At 28.8% G+C, this 24,918-nt stretch overlaps 1 protein-coding gene and 1 non-coding gene across 2 annotated transcripts in view; one reads left to right on the forward strand and one right to left on the reverse strand.

Moving 5' to 3' along the window:
* Positions 1-310: 310 nt before the first annotated feature.
* LOC111030556 overlaps positions 311-24,918 on the forward strand; it is a 67,603-nt gene continuing 42,995 nt past the window's right edge. Inside the window, exons 1-6 of the mRNA XM_022310104.1 lie at positions 311-329; positions 2,397-2,534; positions 2,646-2,791; positions 15,926-16,101; positions 16,944-17,070; positions 19,493-19,602. Coding sequence (XP_022165796.1) covers positions 311-329; positions 2,397-2,534; positions 2,646-2,791; positions 15,926-16,101; positions 16,944-17,070; positions 19,493-19,602 — 716 coding nt within the window. The remainder of the gene's footprint in view (positions 330-2,396; positions 2,535-2,645; positions 2,792-15,925; positions 16,102-16,943; positions 17,071-19,492; positions 19,603-24,918) is intronic.
* Trnai-aau lies at positions 8,926-8,999 on the reverse strand. Its single transcript has one exon. It is a non-coding gene; the product is annotated as a tRNA-Ile (tRNA).

Raw genomic sequence — 24,918 nt, forward strand, 5'->3', positions numbered from 1 at the left:
TCACAGTAACCGCAGTCAAGTGTCAGTGGCGGTGGTGTCAAAAACGCTAAAAAAAAGTTTAGAGTCTGTAACTTACAGTAGATGGTCGCTATAGAAAACTATTTTCAACACGACTTGAAATTGATCGAATTCGTCGCAATCAATATGGATTAAGGATTATAACGTTTTAAAAAGATGATTTTATAAATAATTAAATTTTTTTTTTTCATAAAACTATAGTCTACAATTTTACCGAAACAAAAATAAATAATATTATTCACTAATGATATTCACTATTTACATGACCTGCAGTTGTTAATTTACTAGAAAAATGGTCTCTAGACAGTGTGGTGAGTGAATGTAGCTAGATTATCTAACCAGGACGCCGTGTTACCGCACTCATGACGTATAAATTCAATTAAAAATAATAAACATACCTAAGCCTGAATAAGGTACAGTTTAAAATTTAAAATATTAAAATAACATGATAGTTATATTATTATGTAAATAAATTATGTTCAGATACCTGGTAAATGTTTTTTGTGATGGTATGTCGTTTCAAAAAACAAAAATTGATTCCTGAAGCACTAGCTTAGTATAGCAGTATAGTACACAATATTTAGTGCAGGGTAGCCTTGTATAATATTATACGAATAAAAATAACAAATGTTTATCATTAAATAAGAGCTCAATACTCTCGTGTATTTATGTACTCGAATATTGAAATAATGAAATTTAATTACTCGGTGGAAATTAATTTTTGGATGAAATTTATTTACGAAGTTTACTGGTCGAATCGTCTTGTAAACTGTTTTGTTTCTCTTATCTATACCTACGAAATAATATTACAAAATTATAATACGTCTTATTGGCTTGTAGCCAACCGCCTCTGCGAGTACCTCTAAAATTTATTTTTATTCACCGTTAAATCCATTGCTAATCTGATTTTACGTGTACGACATTACTGTTATTATACAAAGACATTAACGTCGAAAGTATACAATACATTAAATTCGTAAGGATCTTTAAATCGTGAACAACGAAACATAGCCATATTTCTTCAGTATAGAAAATATATAAGATATTAGTATAACTTGTTCTAAGGAGAGAGCTGAGAGAAATATTAGATTTACAAAGATGTCTTTTTTTTTCTTTTTTTTTTTTGTACACCTATACTGGTTTTTTTTCCTGAAAACACTTTTGGGGGTAGTAAAAAAAGCTCAAAAAGTTCCATGCAGCACTTTTCTAGATTGGAAATGGAACACAAATATGGCATTTACCTTAAAAGTATTTTTTTTTTTTAGTTTAGTTTTCTCTTAGTGGTTTTCAAGGAAATAGCGAATAACTGCGGTGAACGTTTACGATAAATAAAGTATATATTATATTAGATATATGTGTACAATATAATAGCTTGTTTTTAGACGAAATGTTGACTGTTTTCTGGTGAACTCAGCTCTGCACGGAATAGTTTTTCGAATAATTTATCATTGCTTTCGAATACGAAGACACTCTAACCTAACCGCCGTGTGGCCCAAGCCAACCGCAGTGCAGCTATTTATTATTTTAATATTTTGTTGTTACCAATTACAGACAATATTTTTCTAAATTTGTGTACACACATTTTTTATTTAATTGGATACGACTTAATTTTTGGTGTTTAATGCTAGCATTTTTATAGTTTTTTATTTTATTTAATACGACCTATTCAAAAACTTAAAACCAAATATTTTATATTTTAATTAATTCCCAGTAAAATCAGAATTATTATAATTATTTATAACCAGAAATGAATTATATAATCTATTATTCATCGTGAATTTGATTTTATATTAAATATCAAATAAAATGTCTCGAAAGTTATGCCTTTCAAAATGTGTTTTCCCAATTATTTTTTTTTTAATAACAACGTAATACGTTTCATAATACATTGTAATAATACAGTCATTTCGTTTTCATCAAACTAAATGGAATTGTATATTGGTAATAGAATACATGTATTAAGCTCTTGAAATGTATTAATTTGTATTCAGTATAAATTATTTCTTCAGTCGCTTTATTGCTACGGAAATTAAATGTATAAACATTCGAAGTATAACCATACCGTATAATTAAACACAAATACCATGCAATCTCTTATAAAATGGAGTGAATATTGATTGTCATTTTACACAGTAATAATTTGTCAAATCGAAAACTCTCGTTTTGCTTGTACAATATGTATGCCTACATGTATATATTTACCACAGTCACACAGAGTGAGATTATTTTAACGGAAAATATTCATTTTTATCCGGAAAACTTTGAACTTTTTTCGAAATTGTCCTTAAGTAAAATGTTAGCGCATGCAATTTAATCTAATATACGCGTTGTTTTTGCCCTCTTTTTGTATTTATTAATTTTTTTGTGTTAAATCTTAGGATGGGGCGACTGGAGTGATTGGTCGGCATGCAACGTGTCGTGTGACACCGGCCTGCAGTATCGGCACCGACGTTGTCTGAAGTGCGGGCAAGGGCACAACAAAGAAATGCGAAAGTGCAACGATTTCCCGTGCGACGGTATGAATATCACTGCATTAGTTACATAGTTGCATTATGGTTTGACGACATCGCTTCAACGACAAAAACAATTGTGTTACCGCCTTTTGATCTAACAATTTCGGTAAACAGGTGTCATGGAACTGGTTGCGCCGGGCGACCGCGTGCGCACCGTCGGTGGTAAGCTGAACGGTAGCGAAAATGGGTTCAGTCTTCTCGACGCAGTCGGCTTCACGAACACGTTTTCACTGTTGATCACGCTGAGAGTACAACCAAAGGTAAGTGATCATTATTTGTGATTTAAACATATAACAATATTATATATTATAACAATATCCAATACACTCTTCGCGCCTTTAGGACTTGATAGTGTCTTTAGTCTTATAGTTGTGAGCATTCGTGTGGCGTACCTCAACTAAATTGAACAAAATATTATAGGTACACATACTAATTAATGAAAAAATATTTAAATAATATTAAAACGAGAGATATGGTTCACGCAGTAACTAGGTACACCTTATTTGATAACCTCGAATATATGTTATTTAACCATCGTTTAGAAAACGTTTGAATTCTAGTTCCGGCACAGAATCAAAATACCTAAAAATGTCGTCTCTAAATTATATAGGTATTATTCTTTAAAATATCTAAAAATATTTTGGGTCTATGATAGCAAATTTTTTCGTTTCTAGCCCCAAACTTGGAAATTTAGTTTTTTCTTCTCGGTTAGAGTAAATACCTGCACCTATTATGTAAAAATGCGAACTGGTATTGTTATAATATGCACTGATCATTATTAATAACGTTGACTACAAAGTTTACAGTAAAGTAGCTATAGAAGCTGAGTTTTATTGTTAATTAAATTAATTAATTAAATTTAATGACCAAGTACATAACTCATGTTTTAATAACAATAAAATAACGTTTTTTAAGCTTTAATACTTAGGTAGGCATCTAATGTCTCGTAATACCCATGTAAATGCACTCTACATTCTGTACCTATTGAAGTGTCCAAAAAAAAAATTCTAAAAATAAAATATGTCAGTTTTAATTATGCTGTCATAACATATTTAACTTATTAAAAATCAAATTTAATGTGAATGACGTCTATATTGATAATAATAAGTAATAATATTACCAACAATTAATTTATCAACAATCATAGATTAGATTTTAAATTTTACGTGGCAAATTTATACATTTTGTTTATAAATAAACTCATAATTTGTTTGCCATTTATTTAAATAGCTTTTTTTGTTAAATACCTAATACTGAAATCTCAAAATCATTGTTATCGCCCGTTGTTTACATCAGTAGCGTTCAACCAGTGTTAGTTAATACCATATACCTAACTAAGCATACAATAATTATAATTAATACTGTAACTACTATTATAGTAAAAATACTATTATAATTTTTGAAAAAAAAACATATTTTAATAATTTTAAGTCGTTACAAAACAACATTTTTGTAAAACAATATTTTTATTAAATTTTTACTTTTTTTAATAACAACATCGGTAATAGGTAGGTAAAATTGTAATTTCTTAGTATAAATCACAGTGTATCGATGTAAGTGTACATTGATGTATAAAAATCAAATTTGGAAGAGTATTTTATTAGTATTAATATTTAAAAGTATCAAAAGTTTTGATAAGTGGGGTGGAGTGGCATACCCCGTAAAATGACGGTCTACTATAATAATCCTATATCATCTAAACTTTAAATACATACCTATAAGGCTATAACAACTACTAAATTAGTCGTCGAAGTATAATTTTTTTATAAAAATTAATTGGATAATATTTTACTTTATAGGATATGAAATTATGAATTAACGTTATCATTAAAAAAAATAATATTTATAACGACAAAAAATTGTAAAAAATGTTGTTTTACAACGACTTGTAATTATTTTAAATAATGAGTGTCTTAAGCAAAGTGAACGACATATATATTATGCATGTACGTAATAATATTATGATGTAGTACATATTAAAAGTGTCGTGTTGTGTAATACATGTCGTTGACGTATTGTATATATTATGGCATTGACAGAAATTGGTTTGTGCTTATAGGTATAGGCTCTCGATGCATAAAAGTCTTCCAAGTCCTTTCAACACTCAAAAAGAAAAAAACTGTTGAAAAATAATTGTTGTATTTTTAATAATGAATATTTTCCGTAAAAAATGCTTAGAAAAAATTCTTAGAAAAATTGGAAAATAAATGTAATGTAAAAATTCGCATTTCCCTTTAGTTGCTCTCTTTAACGACAACTGCTGCTATGGGTTTAAAAATAAATTTGAAAAATATACGTAGAAAAACACTATCTATCATAGTAGGTATAATATTTTTTATTTGTTATTGTTAACGATTTTTTGGTAGATATTTTATTTATTTTTAATTGCATTTTCAACCAGAAGTTATTACTTCCCGGAAATTATGGAAATTAGAAGATAAGTTAATTACATTATTTTACAAATCAGTTGACTTTAAATAATTATAAAATATGACTAGTTATTAGCTATACATAGGTAGTGATAGGTGAGTGATTTTTAAATAATAATAACAAATTCGATGAGGTATTAACGACTTCAATTATTTTCGGAGTACACGATGTTATTCTATTATTGACTATGGAACGTCTATTATAAAATAAATATATAAATACAGCATTGTAAATTGATTTAATGTTATAATTTGTTAGATCTTAGTTGAGAAAGAAATTTTGATGAATTCAATGTTAGTAGTTTTAGGTTAACTTTCGGGTTTAGGACTATAAGTAACAGAAGCATATAATATCGGTCTAACTAAAAATTGGAAAAGGAATTTTGATGAATTCAATATTAGAATTTTTATGTAGACTATTAGGTTTAGGACTAGACGTATAACAAAAGCATATAATATATTATTATGACGAATTGGGCTGATGACATTCCTAAATGGAGTAAATAGCTCAGAAGATTTTTCTTTAAGATAAGGAGTATTTTTATGACAGTTGAAATGATTTTTTCCCCTGTCCTTAAGAATATATATTTGAAGACTGGGCATCCTCGTGACCGATGTATCCGTGTATGGAATATTCAGTGAACAAATCATAAATCATTAATCATTATGAACCTATATGTATATAACATAGTATACTCTTGCATATTATGTGATTTTTAGCAGATATTATGAAAATCATTTATCAGTATTGGCAACAATGTAGACATTATAATATCTATACAATATGAAAACTGGAATGAAGCAATTATAAATTCTTAATACTAAAATAATTTAATAAATTGGTAGGTAGTCGGCGTTTCGAAGCATATTGTACAATATTATAATCGATTTGGAATATTCTGCAGTGCGTAGTGGGAACGAAACGAAATTATGTAAATTAGCAGAGGTGAGAAATTTAAAATTACCTTTTATTTTCAATAGATGAAAATCGAGTAACTTTCGGAAATCGTTATAATATTATAATATGACGGTAGGCTGTCAGATATTTTAAACAGAACTACTTATACAATCTGCATGTATACGCTCTGATGTTGTCATATACCTAGTATGTATTATTCAAACATGACTTGTATCACTCATCAAATGAACTTTATTTAAAATTTTCGAAGTTGAATAACCGTCACATATAATATTAGTGTATTATTATAATGCCCTTTGCAGTGCACTCACCTTCCACTCATAACTAAATAAATTAGTATGACCATCGAGTGTTCATTGCGGACCCATTCCCAATGATATTTTACAAATATAACATATTGAATACATCTATAAAATGTGTCGATCTGGAATGTTAAGCAATTTCACACTTTGATTAAATTTAAATATGTTTATATCTTTCAGATACTCAGTGCATAATGTGCATTGCCAGTGCCTACATACTTATTATACATTTATACGAGGTGATTAAAAAAGTATGCTAACCCCGTGCTATTTCCTTTCATAATTAATTAATTTAAATAATGGTTTTTGGCATTTTTAAGTAAACTTATTCATCGTATTTTCAAGTACCTATGCCTACTAAGATTTTTATATTATTTAATGAGTATCCTAACGGTACTAACTTCTTTTTTTTCCAAATGGGAATCACAATTGTTCCCATACATAGATGATTTTTTTAAATTTTGATTATATATCCAAATCAGCTCAGAAATAACTTTAGATCAAAGTTCGATATAGATTCATCAACATTTGCAATAAAAAAACTTACTTAATAATTTAAAATAAAAAAGGTAGGTTATAGTCTAAAAAAAAGGTTGTACCGCAACAGGACTCTCCATGGTCTTGATAGATCTAAATATTTTTAATTATGATCCTTAAGTATGATCAAACATATTATTTTCGTCAATACAAATTTGATAAAAAAATTCACTATAGGTAAGAATTGATGAACATGTTCGGTAAATCAGGAATCATCCATAATCGACTATACATTATTTTCATTTTTGTGTTAATATCATAAGTCAGACGAACATTTTAATTTCTATCAGTTCAAAAGTTTAACATCGAACGCGTAGTATAATCCTTTTATTCTCTTACGTTTCGTTTTCAACACATTCAATGGGCACACATAGCCACTAGGTACAGATAAAATTAATCTTTTAAGATGAATGGGACTACCGCAACTGCTAAGGTTCTGTATAATAATTTCATTAAGTTCAAATAGCTATATTTTATACTTTTATAATATAAAGGTACGACAGTAAATATAATAATTATTATTGTCGAATTAATATCCGGTCTGCAAAACGTCACCTGCCGTTCCAACGACGGTTCATCCGTCGTAAAATAAAAAAAATACACATCATTTATATATTGCAATGTGTATAACACTTTAAACTACTGATAGGATACCTAAACTTTAATATTAATGTTATAATTCTCTCGTAAAACGAATGGGTCGCAATTCAAACAACTGCTCGACGCGCATTTTTTGTCTCTCCGATAACACCAACAACGTTGTATAATATATAAAAATAAAAGTAAAATAAAATACGCAATCAAAAATGAAAAAAAGTTTTCCGAGTTTAAATAAGTAAATAAGTAAATCATTCCTGTAGAATAATATAAAAACAGAAATTATAAAATCGTCTTTGTTTTCTCACGATGGTCATCAAAGGAAACATCGTCAAGACACGTCATATTATAATATAAAAGATATTATTTTATTTTGTTTATTTTTCAAATCCTTATTTGTAATTTGTCAAAGTTGCCCTACTTAAAATTTGAAACTTTTCTGAAAATTACAATTCGCATCATATTGTATAGTACATATTATAATACATATTATATATATGTTGGTTATTTGTTTTTCGTGTACATGTAATACAAGTTCTACAATAATAATATTTATGCTATCCAAAAGGCTGACAAAATTTCCATTTTAATCAGGAGTTTTTGGTGTAGGTACTTACGTTTTTTATATTTTATGTGCACAAGTTTAACATTTCGTTGAGGATTTCCAAATAAGAATTAAGAACCCAAACCATACTTGAAACTTGCAAAATATCGTGTTGACAAAAAACAAAACTTTTCTGGATACCTTAGCGTGTAATCCACATTTTCGACGATTCGTATGATACAGAGTCACCCTGTTTTTATTCGTGTTCTAAACAAAAAATAATATCCTGTATAGTGTATACTCTATAAGAACGTGTTGCACTTAAATAACAATTAGGGCAATTAAATAGGATGTAGCAACATTTTGTTATTTTTAGATAATTTATTATTGTAATATACGCTATCCGGTAAAAAAAAAATGTTCTACATGATATATTTTTAATTACAAAAACATATTAACTGTAGGCCATCCCTAAGACAAATGCTCATGGAGCGTAGAGTTCCTGAAATTTAGGACTTAAGGTAATTGTTACCAGTTGTAGGTAATAGACACGGCTATATATAGATAGTACTATCTTTAATCGTGCTAAAAGATAACCATTCCGACATATCACTGTCAAGTGTCTACTAGTGATTGATTTCAATTAAATAATGACACCCAACAATACTCGCCGCACCTCAGTTTTAGATGTTCTTGTACTACCCACACTAACAGGCAAGATCTCTTTAAGTTTGTAAATTTTACACCATAAGTATTAACTTTATGAGTACGTGCTAATATTAGGTATTTCATTCAACAAAGAAAAATTAATAATTATAGACGAAAATCCCCATGTCTATAAGTATTTTAATGGCATTGATTGAAATGTAAATAAGGTTTGGTGATAAATAATTATTAATTTATTCTTTGTTTTAAAATTCTTAATAACATTAAATAAAATGAAATTATTATATTATTATGATTATAAAAAGAGTTTTACAATGGATCGAAAAATCGATATCTATGAAAGAAATAAGTATTCTTTAATTCTATGAAGATTACGATGAGAAAAAAAGCAAAAAATTGTTGGCCCATGGGGGGATCGAACCCACGACCTTCGCGTTATTAGCACGACGCTCTAACCAACTGAGCTAATGGGCCAGATGCTGGGAATGAGTAAAATTATGTTATTTAACTTACTTTAGTAATACTGAATATTATTTTATTCTTTATATTATGTAAAATACTTTTTTTTTACTTATTTTGCATACTTTCATTTTGTTGTATAATAATCATTCTTCATTCACTAAATTTACTATCAAAATTATTATACTAGTAATTGCAATATAAATATATAATAGGTTCAATAGTCAATATGACTACATACTATACTATACTTAATTTAATTGTATTATCCAAAATTATATACTAACGTCCCATTAGCCAATACCAATCACCTATGTGGCTATGCTAAAATAGGTAGGTACAAGGTACCTGTTGGTTAATTTGGCATTTATGATTTTAGCATCTGACTTATAAATTTAGGATGGGTAACTCTGAAATGTAGGCTATATCATGGTTTTGGTAGACAGGTCGCAGGTGGTGACAAATGTAAAATATTATATAGAAAAGTACTTACTAGTCACCTGGATATACGTTATTATTAATAGCAATTTCAACATTTTTCAAATACTATTTTTTTTTATAAACATTTAATATTCAAATTTTGACAAAATTCACTAAAACTCCAAACATTTTCGAATTATTTAGTTGCTTAAAATTTATAAAATGTTTAATTTTCATTAGCTAAGGATGTAGGTACTGTAAAAAATATATAAAAAAAATGTGAAATCACATTTTTTTTTACACTTATTTTGTCCAAATTTGAATAAAATTAGTTATGTTTGAACAAAAAATAGAAATTTTAATTATGTTGTTGTAAATTAAAAATAATACTCGTAGGTACTTGAAACTTTGCAATTTATATTATTATACAAGTAGTTGTAAAGCTAGTAACTACCTACACATCAAGCTAAGACCCCCCCCCCTCCCACATTCCCACCATTGAATAAAGGCCAACAGTTCGTCATCGATCATAGTCTTTCATCGTAGGTATACAATGAGTTTATATCATTGAATTCAAATTTAATACATCGATAGCAATAATGAGCCACTTGAATTCTACTGTACAGCAGAGTGATTCACCGGCACCTCCGAACCTACCCACTTGCCCAATTGCACACATTTTTCTTGCGAATTTTTAATCGATAATGATTGCTATTGTTTCTACGAATTTATGTGTCAAATAAACTTAATAATTTATTATGATATGACATATATGGTTGATAATGTCAACGAATGTCAATCGACACCAGGAATAAGCTAACCGAGACCGACACGGTCTTCTGACACAAGAGTATTGCAGGTTTTTCAATTCAGTTCGATATCATTAATATTCGTCGATCAATAGATTTCGTTGTGATATTTATGTAAATTTTTCAATTAGTTTATGCTTTAAAATCAAAAAATGTTTAAAAGTAGATACTTAAATAGTCAAATCATCTGTTAAATATGTCTTGAGTTTTTCAAATACCTACAACACTGTATAGTATTTCTCATTTTTCAATTATTCTATTTTTACGTTACCAACAATTTATTAAAAGTACGATACTAATAATATGTAATTATACCTTATCCAGACACATTGTTATTATAACATGTTTTATGTACGATAATACGATCATCATCGCTATACCTATTAAACGGCAGAAAAATGTGATCGGTATCTTCATGGGAATGTGACAATAATAATAATGTATAACATTATAATAGTATACTTACTCACCTTTTTTTTTTTTTTTCATAATATTTCGGTGACTTAATAGTTAATATTATTGTTTCAAGCCGCAACTGTGCGGTTCGTCTATTATAATATATTATAATAATATTGTAACAGTATCAACACCATTCGTTGGTGCAATGCACATGCATCGATATAAAACAATTATTGTTCGCCCTCAGAGTTCCTTTGCAGGAGAGGGATTGTCTGTGAATATTACCGGGTCGGGGGATGGGTGGGCTTTGTACAGCAGTCTGAGCGCAAATATTTAAAGCGTCGGCGGACTGCAGCCCGCAGCGGTCCGTTATTAATATAACCTTTCGGACGCCACCGCCGCCGCTGCCAATCTGCTCATCTCATCGACAATATACCATGTTATACCTAGGTATAATAATGTGGGTATAGTGTAATATAATAAGTCAAACCATTCCGATTCTCGCGCGACTCCGTGTACAAATTACAATGATGTAATACGAATGATATCGCCCGGACCAGCGCCCAGCGGGCAACGGTATGGCAGCCATTGCAGCATAATAATGCAGTAAAACACAATACCTACCCGTGTTTCTATACATAAATGTATAATGCGCCAACTCGATCCATAACGATAACGATCGGTACCCCCAGACTTTGATGCGCCATTCGCATGTGTTTATTTATTAATTTTTCGTATCAATCTTCTTTCCTATATTGGTATATTTTATTATCGTTTTATTCATTCAAAAATTAAATTTCATTATTCGTGTTCTTTCGCATTGGAAAATACGTTTGAAAAACACTACATCAATATCCTACCTAGAATGTTTGACAGGACAAAATAATTAATGTAATAATAATAAAATTTTCAGGGAAATAGTAAATACATTACACCTTGCGTGACTGAAAAAAGTCACAGACTAACGCAAACTGTGATTGTGATGTTGCACTGTTGAAGGTGATGCAAAAACCTGCAGACAACTCCCAAACACGTTATTATATTTTCCATACGGTTTGTTGGAATAGTGTATCGTTCTTGTACTCTAAATTTGTTTTCAATCAAATACTGTCAACAACAGATTTTTAACGTAAATTGGAGTTATTATGGGTTTTTGCACGTACCGTTTTTAAATGTTCCGCGAGTATTTGATTATTAATTTTTTTTATCAGATATATTATACATCGACAAATAACTAAACTAATACAATATATTGTTGTTATTACTGGAGTACGCTTTTCAGTTGTCACAGTTTTCCGCGGCCGAACCCTGACAACTCGATACTTGGTGTTATTGACATGTAAAAACTGTGATACACACAAAAAATCCGAAACATGTTGTTGATGGTCGAATATTAAGCGTATGGGTAATCAACAATACCGCAGTCCATATTGTTCACTGGGCGCCGATTGCTAGAGACGAAGCAGTTAATGCGTCTTCGTTGTCATTGCAGTTGTGTCGCTGAACGTGGAAAAAAACGAGTATAGGTGTACATAAGCGGAAGTAAATAGTTGTTTACGATTTTTTTCGCATCCTTATTATACTCACCTCGCACGGCCGATCGGTCGATAATATTCTCGTAGGTAATGACGACAGGAGTACCCTCGCCACACCGCGGTATCTTTGGCGCACATTTCGGCGGGGTGGTCAGGGATTTTGCACCACGGTTGTAATATATAGGTAGGTGCTTGCTAATGATTGTGAAATGACTATTGCAGTAAACGTAGTAATAACAATATAGAGCTTCACAAATAATAGTTTTGCTCTAGTCTATACCTATATATATATATATATATATAATATATATATATACTTATTAAAAACAAAACTCGCGTAGCGTGTACAATGTTGTGTAGGAATTTCGCCTCCCGCGTAGGCCTCATATAGGCACACTAGCCATATTGTCTAACTAAATAATGTTTATGGTCGTGTATGAGTTGTATATTCTACTGGGCGTTCAGAAAAAAAATTATTTTATTCTCAATTATATATTTACTATCGTATCGAGTCCTATATAGTACAGGGTTATAGGTAGATCCTCGCTGGAAGGTTTCCGTCAAAAAACGAGTTCCCTAATTTACGCAAAACCCTATTCCGCCAAAAACAAAAAAGGTACGATTCCTATTTCGGCCAAAATTTATTTTTGTAAAAAGACGTTTCCCCAATTATTATTTGAGAACCATGTACAAATACTATAACATATTCGTATCATTATATAATTGCATATCACATAACCATTGTACATTTAAATACTTAGATATTTCAAATTATAATGAAAGTAATAATAATATATAATAATAATTATAATACATTAGTCCAGAGGTTCCCAAACTGTGGGTCGCGACCCAAAAGTGGGTCGCGATTATACTTTTGGTGGGACGCACTATTTTTTTAAATAATACAAAAATATAATCATCTATTACTTTTCGTTGATGTTCAAAGTTCAAATTCAGTTTTATCGTCAATCCTTATCTGTGAGTATGACAATTACGAGTTTACCAGCGGCCGTGTCAAATACTATATATTATACTTATTATACATTTTTTTCGTAATTACATAAAATGTAATAAAATAGTTTAATTTTCTGTTGTATGGTAAAAAAAAAAAGGTCATTCATTGATATTGTGGGTCGCTATATTTAAAAAAAAATTTTAAATGGGTCGCACAATAAGAAGTTTGGGAACCTCTGCATTAGTCGAATATAGGCATAATTAAATTAGTGTTTTAAAAAAAATCACATATTTGTTCTTTTAAATACTTAAAAATGTCACAAAAATATTAATTATAGTACAAATATAGGCGAGAACGATATTAACTGTTTGACAAACAGACCAGATACTGAATCAAAGTATAAAAACTTAACATTTATCAGATAAATATTGTGTGTGGAGTATATATTATAAACTATACTGAATACTGATACAGTTTATGCTTCCGTGATTGACGATTATCGACAATTATCGAAGATTATCGCTGTATATTTATATTGTTGTACCTATAGTCACGGGAAGTCACTTTTATCAACCTTTATGGACTAGGATTTTTAACTAGTTTGCGACTATAATATTATAATGTGTTTAAAACATTTTTCAGTAGAACATAGGCAATGATAATCAAAACAATTTAGACTTGCCTACATTGTAATTGATGGTTGATGAATTTCCTTTATTACTGCCTATTTAGAAAACGATAATCGATGATCAGTTGGAAATGGACGTTTATAGGATAAGTGGTTACGTACAATTGGACGTTATTAAAGGTTTGGATTTGAAACGTCGTCATCAACGCGATTTCTTAATTAAAACTCGTTTATGTTTGATTCTGAACAGTATATAGGTACGTTTAACGTCCTAACAACTAAGGAGGGACGTTGAGTGTACGTGACTTTTGACCTCCATGGTTATTAACAGTGTTTCATCGTACGATGTCCTATCCAAATCTCCATTCAAAATGGCGGTGGCAATTATTTCACAAATATGCACGTGTGTGTGTGGGTGTGGAGTAAACCAATTTGGTCGAATGCGCCAAAAATTTCAGTTAATCAATTATAATATATTATTACGTTTTATTGCAGCTCTTTTGTTTTCGTTCGTTTTAAATCTCATTGAAAATTCATAATTTATAATCATTTCGGGTTCGAAAACGCAATAATGCGTGTACATGACATGTGTGCGTATAATATATATATATTTATATATTATTTATACATCTATTATATGGGTATGTGTGTATAAATATATTTTGGCTTTACCCGCCAACTGATTGCAATATTATATACATGACTGCTTCACGTGAGTCGCATAAAATGTTTTTGTTCATAAAGGGAAGTATAAATCGTCATCAACTGTTTTGAATATACCATAACAATTAATATCGTGCGTCATCATATAAATTTAATATTTAAATTATAATATTATAGTTGAAAAGTGATCAGTGAATTGATTCAATTTCAGAATTGTCCATGTACATAATATGTATATTTTTTTTTGATAAAGATATTATATTTTCTAAATTTAGGGATCTGTGGCAATAGAATCTCCTCCTGTTTCCTCAATATGACAATATTGAATATTTTTCAACAATTTAAACTTCAAATATAGTTTTTAATCTACTTTAAACTGTAGTGTGCAATTTATAAGTTTTATTTCAATTGGGACCAAATATGCTGATCAAATCATCCAAACAAAGACCTAAATCCATTGATCTGTCCCATATATATTTCCCAAAATGTAATGAACATTTAATGTATGTATGCATTTCCCTTATTTTGTTCAAATTTTGATTTTTGCATTTTTAAGAATTCTTACACCAACATACAAGTTCAAGTTCATACGTTCAAAAAAGTACTTAGAGTCTGTATGCCATTTAAGGAGTATCCCGTTGCGATACCAACTTCTTTTTTCTTATGAAAACCACTTTTTTAACTTTAAATTGTTAAGCAGATGATTTATTTGAAAATGTTGATAGTTTGTTTTGAGTTAGGTGCTAAACTTTATTTACTAAGCATAAAAAATAAAAATACACCATAATATTGGTATTTATTTATTATTTAGAAGATATAATGCTATAATAATTGGAAAATTACACTTCGGTACTAATTTACATTATTATATATCTAAACACTTTACAATATATTTATAAAAAAATGTCCAAGTACTACTTAAGTACTTAACAAAATATTACATCTGATTATGTTCTATATTTTATGTAATAGCGGTAGCGTGCTCGCAGAGGTGATGAGAGTGTCATATCTCCCTTGGCTTATTTTTGTCGATATAAAATACACGAATAAATAAGTATAACATGGTCTGGGAATAATCAAAAGTTCAAACTCCACTTTCAAAAAAAAAAAAATATGAGCACGTCACTGTGTAAAAGTTCAGCCACTAATTATTAAAAACCATTAGGCACTCTTAAGTCTTAATACATAAAATTGAATAACTCAAAATTAATCTCTGAGAATTTTTGATTTAGATATAACCTTTAATATCATACGAGTGTACGTTTACTGTTAAATATACCCAATAATAGATTATAACTTATAATATAACAGTGTATGATATAACGGAATGTTATTATTTTAAATCATTGGACTATTTTCATACTCACAAAACAATTCTTCATGTTGAGCACCAGCTGATAAAAAATCGACCATTAAAGACATTTGAAATGGTCTCACCATTTAAAAACCTAAAGTTTATTTGCTACCTATTTAAATAAATCTTTCTGTTCGACAGATTGCACTTAACCTAATTTCGGATTTTTTGTTTCCAGGTGGACTTTGGTACTGTATTCCGTTTATCTTCATCGGTAGAACCATTGAAGGTCATAACGCTTGAAGTCAGTGGTCCAGATCTATTACGAGTGTCTGTAAACACGAGGCAGTCGAATAGATCAGTGCTGATCGCTGCGGTTTTAGCCGATGGAATTACTCATCAGCTAGGATTGGGGTAAGTTCACAGCATTGTAATTTTTTTTTTTTTGCATATTTTATTTAACCTAACGACAAACCAGTCGTAAATTATATTTGTACAGTATAACATACCTACAAGTTAACAATAATTTAAAATTGTTCAGTTCAATATAAATCATTTTTATAAATCATTTGACGATATTCTAACAATTAAAATATGAAGTAAGTATTGAGTAATAAACTAATAAATGATACTTAAATGTATGGACTATAAAAATTGTATTTTTAATTTATATACCTAATACCTATAATCTATTATCCATATGCACATTTTTCTATAATTAGTTATTAGTTAATGTGGCATAATACTACTACTATACTACAATATTCCAATAATAAATTATATTAGTATGTATTGGATAAGTTTTTATATATAAACCGCAGATAAAAAGACAGTATGATGGATTTTATAGAATATTTTTTTTAATACCATTACAAGTTACAACTACGAAAGTCTGATTTAGTAGCATCCAGTCAATACGTTTGAGTTCTGTTTATACCTAATCATAAATAATTTTTAGTACATAGCATAATGTTTACAAATTTAGATGTTTTGTAATCATTTTAGTAAAGTATATATAAAATAATAAAGTGTACCCATAGTTCGTATTGAGAACTGAAAACAGAAAAGACTTAAGGAAAAAAATATTAACTTAATTAACTAAGAAAAATGAGTTCTTGAGCAAATTTTATTCAAAGAAATTTCGATTGTTTTAATTTCGTTCATACTAACCAATATTACTTTTATTATTATTATTATTCAAAAGAGCACTTACAGAATTATTTTTTTCCATTTTTTTAATATAATATTATTTGTAGATTTCAAGAAGATGAAATCATAGCGTATTTGGACTGTAGATGGGTTACGACTGAGACGCTGATGCAAAATTCATATGCCTCATCTCCGGAATATTATGACATGGACGTCTTCGAGGAATCGTTAACGGTATGTTTTATATTTGATGATATTCCATTATTTATATATTATAATACGCATAAATTATGTTCTAAAATATTATATCAATATAATTTTAAGTAATAATAAAGTAATTGTTTCTTTAAATATTTATTCAAAAAAGTTATTTCATAAAAACCTCTAAAATTGTTTGCTCTTATAAAATATGAGTATTTTTATGCTTATCAAACAGTTATAAAAGTTTGTTAATGTCTTGTTGTATTATTTTTTGAAATGCTCCATTTAAGCTCGACGTACAATGATTTATAATATTATAATACATGCAACAATAAATTGATACTATTTTTAAAATCTTAATAGGCTCTGTAACACTAAAGTCTAAACAAAACCTGTAGTTAAGAAGTTACTTGGAAAGGCTCATACAAATAAATGAGCTACATTTGTTAATAAAATACTTTAATCTTAGATTTAAATCGGTTTTTGGATTTGAATTAATTGACATACTTAATCCACTAGAATAGATTTCGCAAATGGTGTTAAAATGTTGTTGAGAACAAAACGAAGAAACTCATAACTATGTACATGGTACACATTATCTCTAATGACTCTTTTAAGATTTAAACTTGGAAGCACATTACATCACTGTTGCAATAATATTTCGTATCTCAAATTGAGAACTGCGTACAATAATTGCAATGTTTGTCTTGAGTATTATTCAATTGCAAAAAGCGTACATGATTTAAAACATTTTTTTTTAAAGTATTGAAATGGATTGAAATAATTCAAATTTAACTACTAATAATATATTTATTATCTTGAAGTGTGGAACTTTTCAATTAATATACTGCGCCATAACTATTCGAACCTATCGGATTGCATTTACATACAACTATTGAGAACCTCTCAGTTTTCACTTTTTTCAGTGACTTAAATGTAAGTCTATTATACATAGGTACCCACTTCTATTATACTTTGATTTTTTTTGACAAATTCTACTTTTTAAATTCCATTTAAATAAACCTACGACAGTGCCTTATAGAAAAAGATTAATTGTTTATCATTAATAACAAATGCGGTTGCCGGTAAAGTCTTCTGGCATCTATACACAATAAAAGCTTAAAAATATTTAGACTACTTTAGGAATAAGGAATTTTCAAGTTTTTTTTCGATTTATGTTCATAATATATTTTTTTCTTCGTCAAAAAGTTTGAGATTCTAATACTAAGTTACTCATGCGTTATTACTATATTATTATCAAGTAAGTTCGATTCCTTCATTGATAATCGTTTTTTCGTAGCTATGTAATGATTTAACACAATTAATTTAAATTTAACACATCTCTAATGGGCATTTTAGTAGTGACCTTCAGCATATTCAATGATAAAATACTCAGTATACACCATAGCGGAGTTCGCGTTTTTTTTTTAAATTTTAATTGTTAAATTATTTATACGGCTTCGTAGATAGGCAATTAAAAATACATTGGTCTATTTAATAATATTTTCAATACATTGCAATCATAGAAAGGAACATTTACTAGATTAATTGTATTCAGATTATATTTCTCGTTTTTACTGTCGAGGGCCTAGTAACTTTAGCCAGGGGACTATACAATAGTCAATTAGTAAATACTTAATAGTTTCCTAAAAATTCTGATGTACGTCAATCAAACAAATTACAAACAGTTGGGTGATTTATAAAACAGTTGTTTTTAAATTAAGGTTAGGTATATGCAGTTGACTTGAATCTCAGATGACAACTATCGTTATTTTTATTTGACTGTACTATTCAGATTATTATATTAAAAATATGATTTGTTATAAATACTAGGTAATTAAAAATCGATAAAGGTTTGACCGTCAAACATAAAAGAGTACAATAATAATTATACATGGAAAATGTGAATTCAGTGCATTTAAAATTGTTCAAAAAGTTGAGTGCTCGCTGTTAAAATATCGCACCGTATACATTATTGCTGTTAACATTATACGTTTTAATTGGGTAGAATAGAAACACGATTGTTAAAAATATTTGGCATGATGACGTAGGCACATGAAATTGAATGCCTATTCAAATGTGCGTGTGTGCACAAACGTAAAACCAGTAATTACAATATTATATCAATGGTTAAATTAAATAACCACCGTTTCCGATGAATCACGTTCACTCCATATCATAATATTGTGTACTATATCGTGTATGAAATCGTGGTTGAATGTGCGATCAACATCACAGAACGTTACGTATACCTAATAATAGATCGGCAACCTATTTCGATAACATATAATGACGGATCGGTTTATTATTATTATTATTGTTATATACCCAAAGGGATCTGTCTTTGACTCTTACGCATTATGGCGAGGAGCTTCCGGTGTGTCGTCTGGCTTGCAGTGGATATAAATAATAGTATATTAATTGGAATTCATCGTTATTGGGGTGTGTTTCGCAGGCGGACTTGATGCAAATGATCGTCGTGCCGGACCCAACAGCCGTTTCAGACCAGTGCACCGTGTTTCGGATAGCCGTGCTGGACACGGAGATTGTCAAAACCAAAATAAGGTCAGTGTAATATAATATTGTATAATGATAATGATAGTAATAATATAATAGTGAATAGTCGAGATAAATCCACTGCTATTTTATGCATTCATTAAAATCCGCAGAGAAACCACCCCCATTATAATATAATATAACCAGACTTATTTGTTTTCCGATCGTATAAATATATAGTATTATAAACGACAGTGTAGGAGTGGCCGATCGGCCAATGGACCTCGTTTGAACAGTTCGTATTTTTTCCTTGAAAAAAATATATCCTTCAATTAAATTTATTCTTTACAGCTTCAACGGTCGGAATGAATAAACCAATTACGTTTCAGACTTCTATTATAAAATACTATTTAGGTACCTATTAACTTGGTAGTTCTCGTAAAAGAAATTGAAAAAATAATATTTTGTTCTCTATTGAAATTATTATTTACATGGGTCTCTTGGTCTTTAAACAGTAACTCATCTTAAAAAATATTCAAATAACGTGTTTTCCAAAAATAATTATTAAAGATAAATTTGTAAACGGCAATATTGATCATGAGTATTTTCATTATCGATCAACAATATTAAATTTGCATCGCTTAAATTATTTTCTACATTTTCAGAACAATGATTGGTAACGGTTTGGTCGAAATTGATCGACTTATTGATTTTGAAATGTTTGTTTCTAAACACATGTTTAAATAGTACTCGTATGCTCGTCGTTTTGCATAAAAACAGTATAGAGAATTAGAGCGTAGTGCACAACTAATTGAATAAGCTTGACTTGAAAAATTTTTCGGTATTAACCCAACATCATATTTGCGAAATTTGAACAAACAAACGTCGTATAACTAAAGTAATTAAAAAACTTGGTAATTTGACGCTATACTGATTTCTGTACAGTAAATTATAAATACTATAGTCATTATTACCTTATATTTTCAAGTGTAATATTTTTGCAGAAGAATATTGTCATTATGCTAATTTATTTATTGAATATATTGTTAACTGTAAATAATAAACTCAGCAATATTGTACTCATTGGTTAAAAAATAACTCTCTTGCTAATTAATCATGATAAAATAGAAATCAAATAGGTACCATATTTTTGTGTGTGCCGCTTGCCCACTTACATGATTTGATTATTATGTCTGTGTAAGAATGCAACCTTTAAAATCAGTTACTATACTTGCCATTCTTTAGAGTTGATTCTGAGACTAACAAAATGATCTTATTATGGCTTTGTAGATAGTGAATTTGCAGGTGGTTAATCATTTTTATCAGATAAGAGGACGAAACAGTGCGAGTCTGGAATTAGCTGATTTTTGTTAAAATATAAGCAGAGGAGCTCAGGTCTGTCAAACATTTAGCCTAGATATGTATTTTGCATAGGACATAGTGGGAATTATGTTATTGTTTAGTTTGGATGTTTATGACTTCAATTTTTTATGCAAAAACCATTAATAAGTAAGAAGAAAAGTCACCGGCATAATAAATCAGACAAAATTTATGATGTATAGATAGGTATGTGAATTTCTGTTAGTCACACTCAAAACAATTGAAGCCGTTTATTATGCGAAAGGGCGTAACAATCAAATAGGCGTTCCAAAAAAAAAACATCTACTTTATTATTTTTGACGTACGCCCACTTATTTTTATATTATAGTTATTATTCATTAGTCTTAATAATAGTATCTACGAAAAATTTAATTGCTCAATTTTCATTATTATTATTTTAAACCATATAAATTGTTGAAAATCCATTAGGATACACCTTGAATTTATTAATTTATATTATAAATTACAATCTTTTAATGGTTATCGATTTCGTATCTGTATACTTACCCATTCCGACCGTCTTAGGCGAAGTGGATAATATTCTCTAAATATTTAAGCACGTTTTAAACAATGTTCTGTTCTTTTCGTACGCGGTAGTTGTATATAATAAAGGATACTGAAAATTTCAACCGGAAGTACTATGCAATCCCTCAGAGGAAATACCGGATAACGTTTGGACGTGATACGAGACTAGAAGTATCTAACTAAAAAGTTTTTCATTATTTTTAACAAGAATTTCAGTCCAAGAATGATCATGAAAAAAGAGAAGGAACATAAGTAATTCGATTTATTTCTTATAATATGTAATATTATCGTCTGCGTACCAGAAGACTGTAAAGTTTTAAAGCAAATTTGTCATTAAATCTCTAGTAAATTAACTTAAGTTTATAATAATATTCATACAGCGAACTGCGCCTATATTGGTATTATTATGGCTTTCGATTATGGTTTCTTATTCAATTTATTATCTTCTGTTATTATATTTTGTGGAGCACATCTGATAAACGTTAGCATCGTCTTTAAATCGCCAATAATTGTATTATCTCGCAATTTCATTTAACACACGACAAATAAAGTACTATTACTCGATTAGCTGTAAAATACAGAAGTTTAATTGGATGAGAGGTTCAAACAGACACCATAGATGTAAAACTTTGACAGTTTCCAATTGAAAGTTTAAGGTGTCAAAATGGCCAAAGGGTAAACTCGTATAACATTTCTCAGAGAGTAGTAATCGAATAACGAGAGCATTTTGGGTAAAAATTCCAAGAATTTCTAATAATTAAAAGTTAAATATTGTTAGACTTGATACTCGACTTAATGGTAGACTGTCGCTATGCTATACACTATAATACTTACAGAATTTTAAGAAATATTAATTTTTCAGCAATTATTTCTGTGTAGGTTGGCTATACATTAATACCTGTATTAGTTAAAGTGAAAAAGTTTAATAAATTGTGTTTAACTTCGTCAAGTGTTAAAAAAAAAAATTTATCGACATTTCGTAAATATTCTAAATATCGTGCCTTGAAAATAGAACATAGTCATGACAGTGTACCTGATTTGCCTATTTAAAACGCCGTATTATCAAAACTGTTATGTTGAATAAATTGTGTTTATAAAAATATATGATTCTAACCATCGATAAAAAGTATCCAATAGTGATAGACTTAATATACCAACGTCGGACTCAAAAGTAAATTAATCTCGTCAAAATAGTGCACCAATTAAAGAGAATATTATATAAGACAATTAATATAATCGCAAAAATGTGTGAATTTAAATGGTAGAAAAAATGAAAAAGAAAATATTGCCAAATGTATTGCAATGATATATTAAAAGAAATGAAACGAATCTTACTATAATATTTTTTATATATTGTTTTGATTTAAAATGATTATACTAAATAGTAAATTCTGTATATTAATGTAACGTCAACTAATAACCTTGTTGTTGATGCCTCCAACAGTTAATAAAAAAATAATTTAAAAAAATGATTATAGCTCATGTAACTAATGTAACATTATTTACTATTTAATATTCTGTAGTAGCTTAAAAATATATTTTTTTCGTATACAGAAAATCCGATAAGGTAATTTAACTTTAATTTCGTCAGTGAGGTTTAGGTGTTTTAAGGTTGGGTACGTTTTTCGCAGTTGAGAGCATCCCTTGGGCATTCGGAGCGATTATTTATGTAATTATATTTAACGGTTTATGTATAGGCAACTTTATTTAAGGTTTTATTACACAATAGGTTACTAGTGTGGGTAAATGTTTTTTTTTTTCAGAGCCCGTCATGACTAATGTTTTGCACACCGTAAATGTATACAGTTAAAGTTGGTCATTTCAAAATTCTTATTATTATACCTACCGATTGAACTTACGTTACGATTATAATTTTGTAAACTTACACTTACCAACTATAAAAATATTAATGAGACATTATAGTGGCGTACTTATTATACTTATTTGTAGATAAATTATTACGAAACTTAATTATTCAAGTTTTGAAATTTTTTTATGAAAAGTAACGTATTTAATAATATATTATATTTTAAAACTTTTATAATAAAAATATTATTTATTTATTACTTATTAGTAACTTTCTATTTTTTTCTTTTTTATACTGTTAAAATTATAAAAAAAGTTTTGTAATAATAATTTATATACTGTACGCTCCTTATGAGGTTATATATTGTGCAATATTGTAATTGGTAAAAATGTTATTAAAACAATAAATTTAAAGTAAATTTCAGTTAAATATATATCCTCGATGTAAATCCTTTTCAGAATATTTAAGAAATTTATTTAAAATAAATGCCTTTAGTTTAAGAATATAATGTAATTGTTTATATTAAATACCACATTTTTTCACATAAATCGTTTTAATATGACTATAGTTTATCATTTTTGGTCTATAAACAATGTATACGACTCTAACATTTTAGAAATAACTAAATAAAGACTGCTGTATAGCAAGTTAAGCTATTTTACCCTAACCCACCAGTATCTGACGAAGAGGGAAGACCCACCTGTATGTGTCAGTTGTGGCACACCTCTCTCACCTCTCAAACATATCATAACAGAATGTCTCTCCTATGAAATGGATAAACGGGAAGCAGGAGAACCCGACATCCTCTCTGGAACCCAACATCCATACAACATAAATAACACACTGACATTTATAATTAAGACTAATTTAATAAATCATTTGCAATTACTACAGTAATATTAATGCATTGTAAGATAATGTAATATAAACCTTGTACAACTGTTGCAGCCAATGGCTTTAGATGCTGAGGCTTTCAATAATAATAATAAAAAATAAGAAGCTATTATAATGTCGATCACTACTACAGTACAATATTGTTTAGTTTTGAAAGCTAATGTATTATCTTTGTTAAATTGTAGTTATATAAACATGGCGGGGGCCGTACGATTTTGCATTGAAAAAAAAACAGAACAAAATTCCGTTACTAATTAAAAGTACGCAAATTACAAAACTTCCTAAGTATTTGTGTTGTTATTGAACTAATGGATGAGGTTATTGTGAACTGTTGAAATTAAAATGAAAAAAAATACACATTATTATTCATTTTACACGCAAATTATGTATACCGTGCACTTATGAAGTGGTAAAAAGTGATTAAAAAGTAACATTGTATGGGCAATTTAAATATTAAAATGTTAACTGTAAAAATGTAGGATTCTTTGGATGTTTTCATAATTAAAACATTGTGATATTGTCTACTACTGCAGAGCATTGAAAAATATTAACATTACGATTGCGATTTACTCGCTACAAGTTAAAATGATTTAAAACATGGCTTTAAATTATTCTTGGGGTTTGTTTTCGAAATACGGAGAGTTTCGATATGGAGTTCTAATAATTAATTTTGATACCACTTTCCGTGTAAATTTGTTCAAAAGCTAAAATGTTGCGCTGAGTAAATAATTATTATGTTATTAACATTTTATGAAAACTATAGAGATGCACCATTTTAT

This window comes from Myzus persicae, unplaced genomic scaffold (assembly GCF_001856785.1).
Source record: "Myzus persicae strain clone G006 unplaced genomic scaffold, MPER_G0061.0, whole genome shotgun sequence".
In the NCBI taxonomy this organism is placed as follows: Eukaryota; Metazoa; Arthropoda; class Insecta; order Hemiptera; family Aphididae; genus Myzus; species Myzus persicae.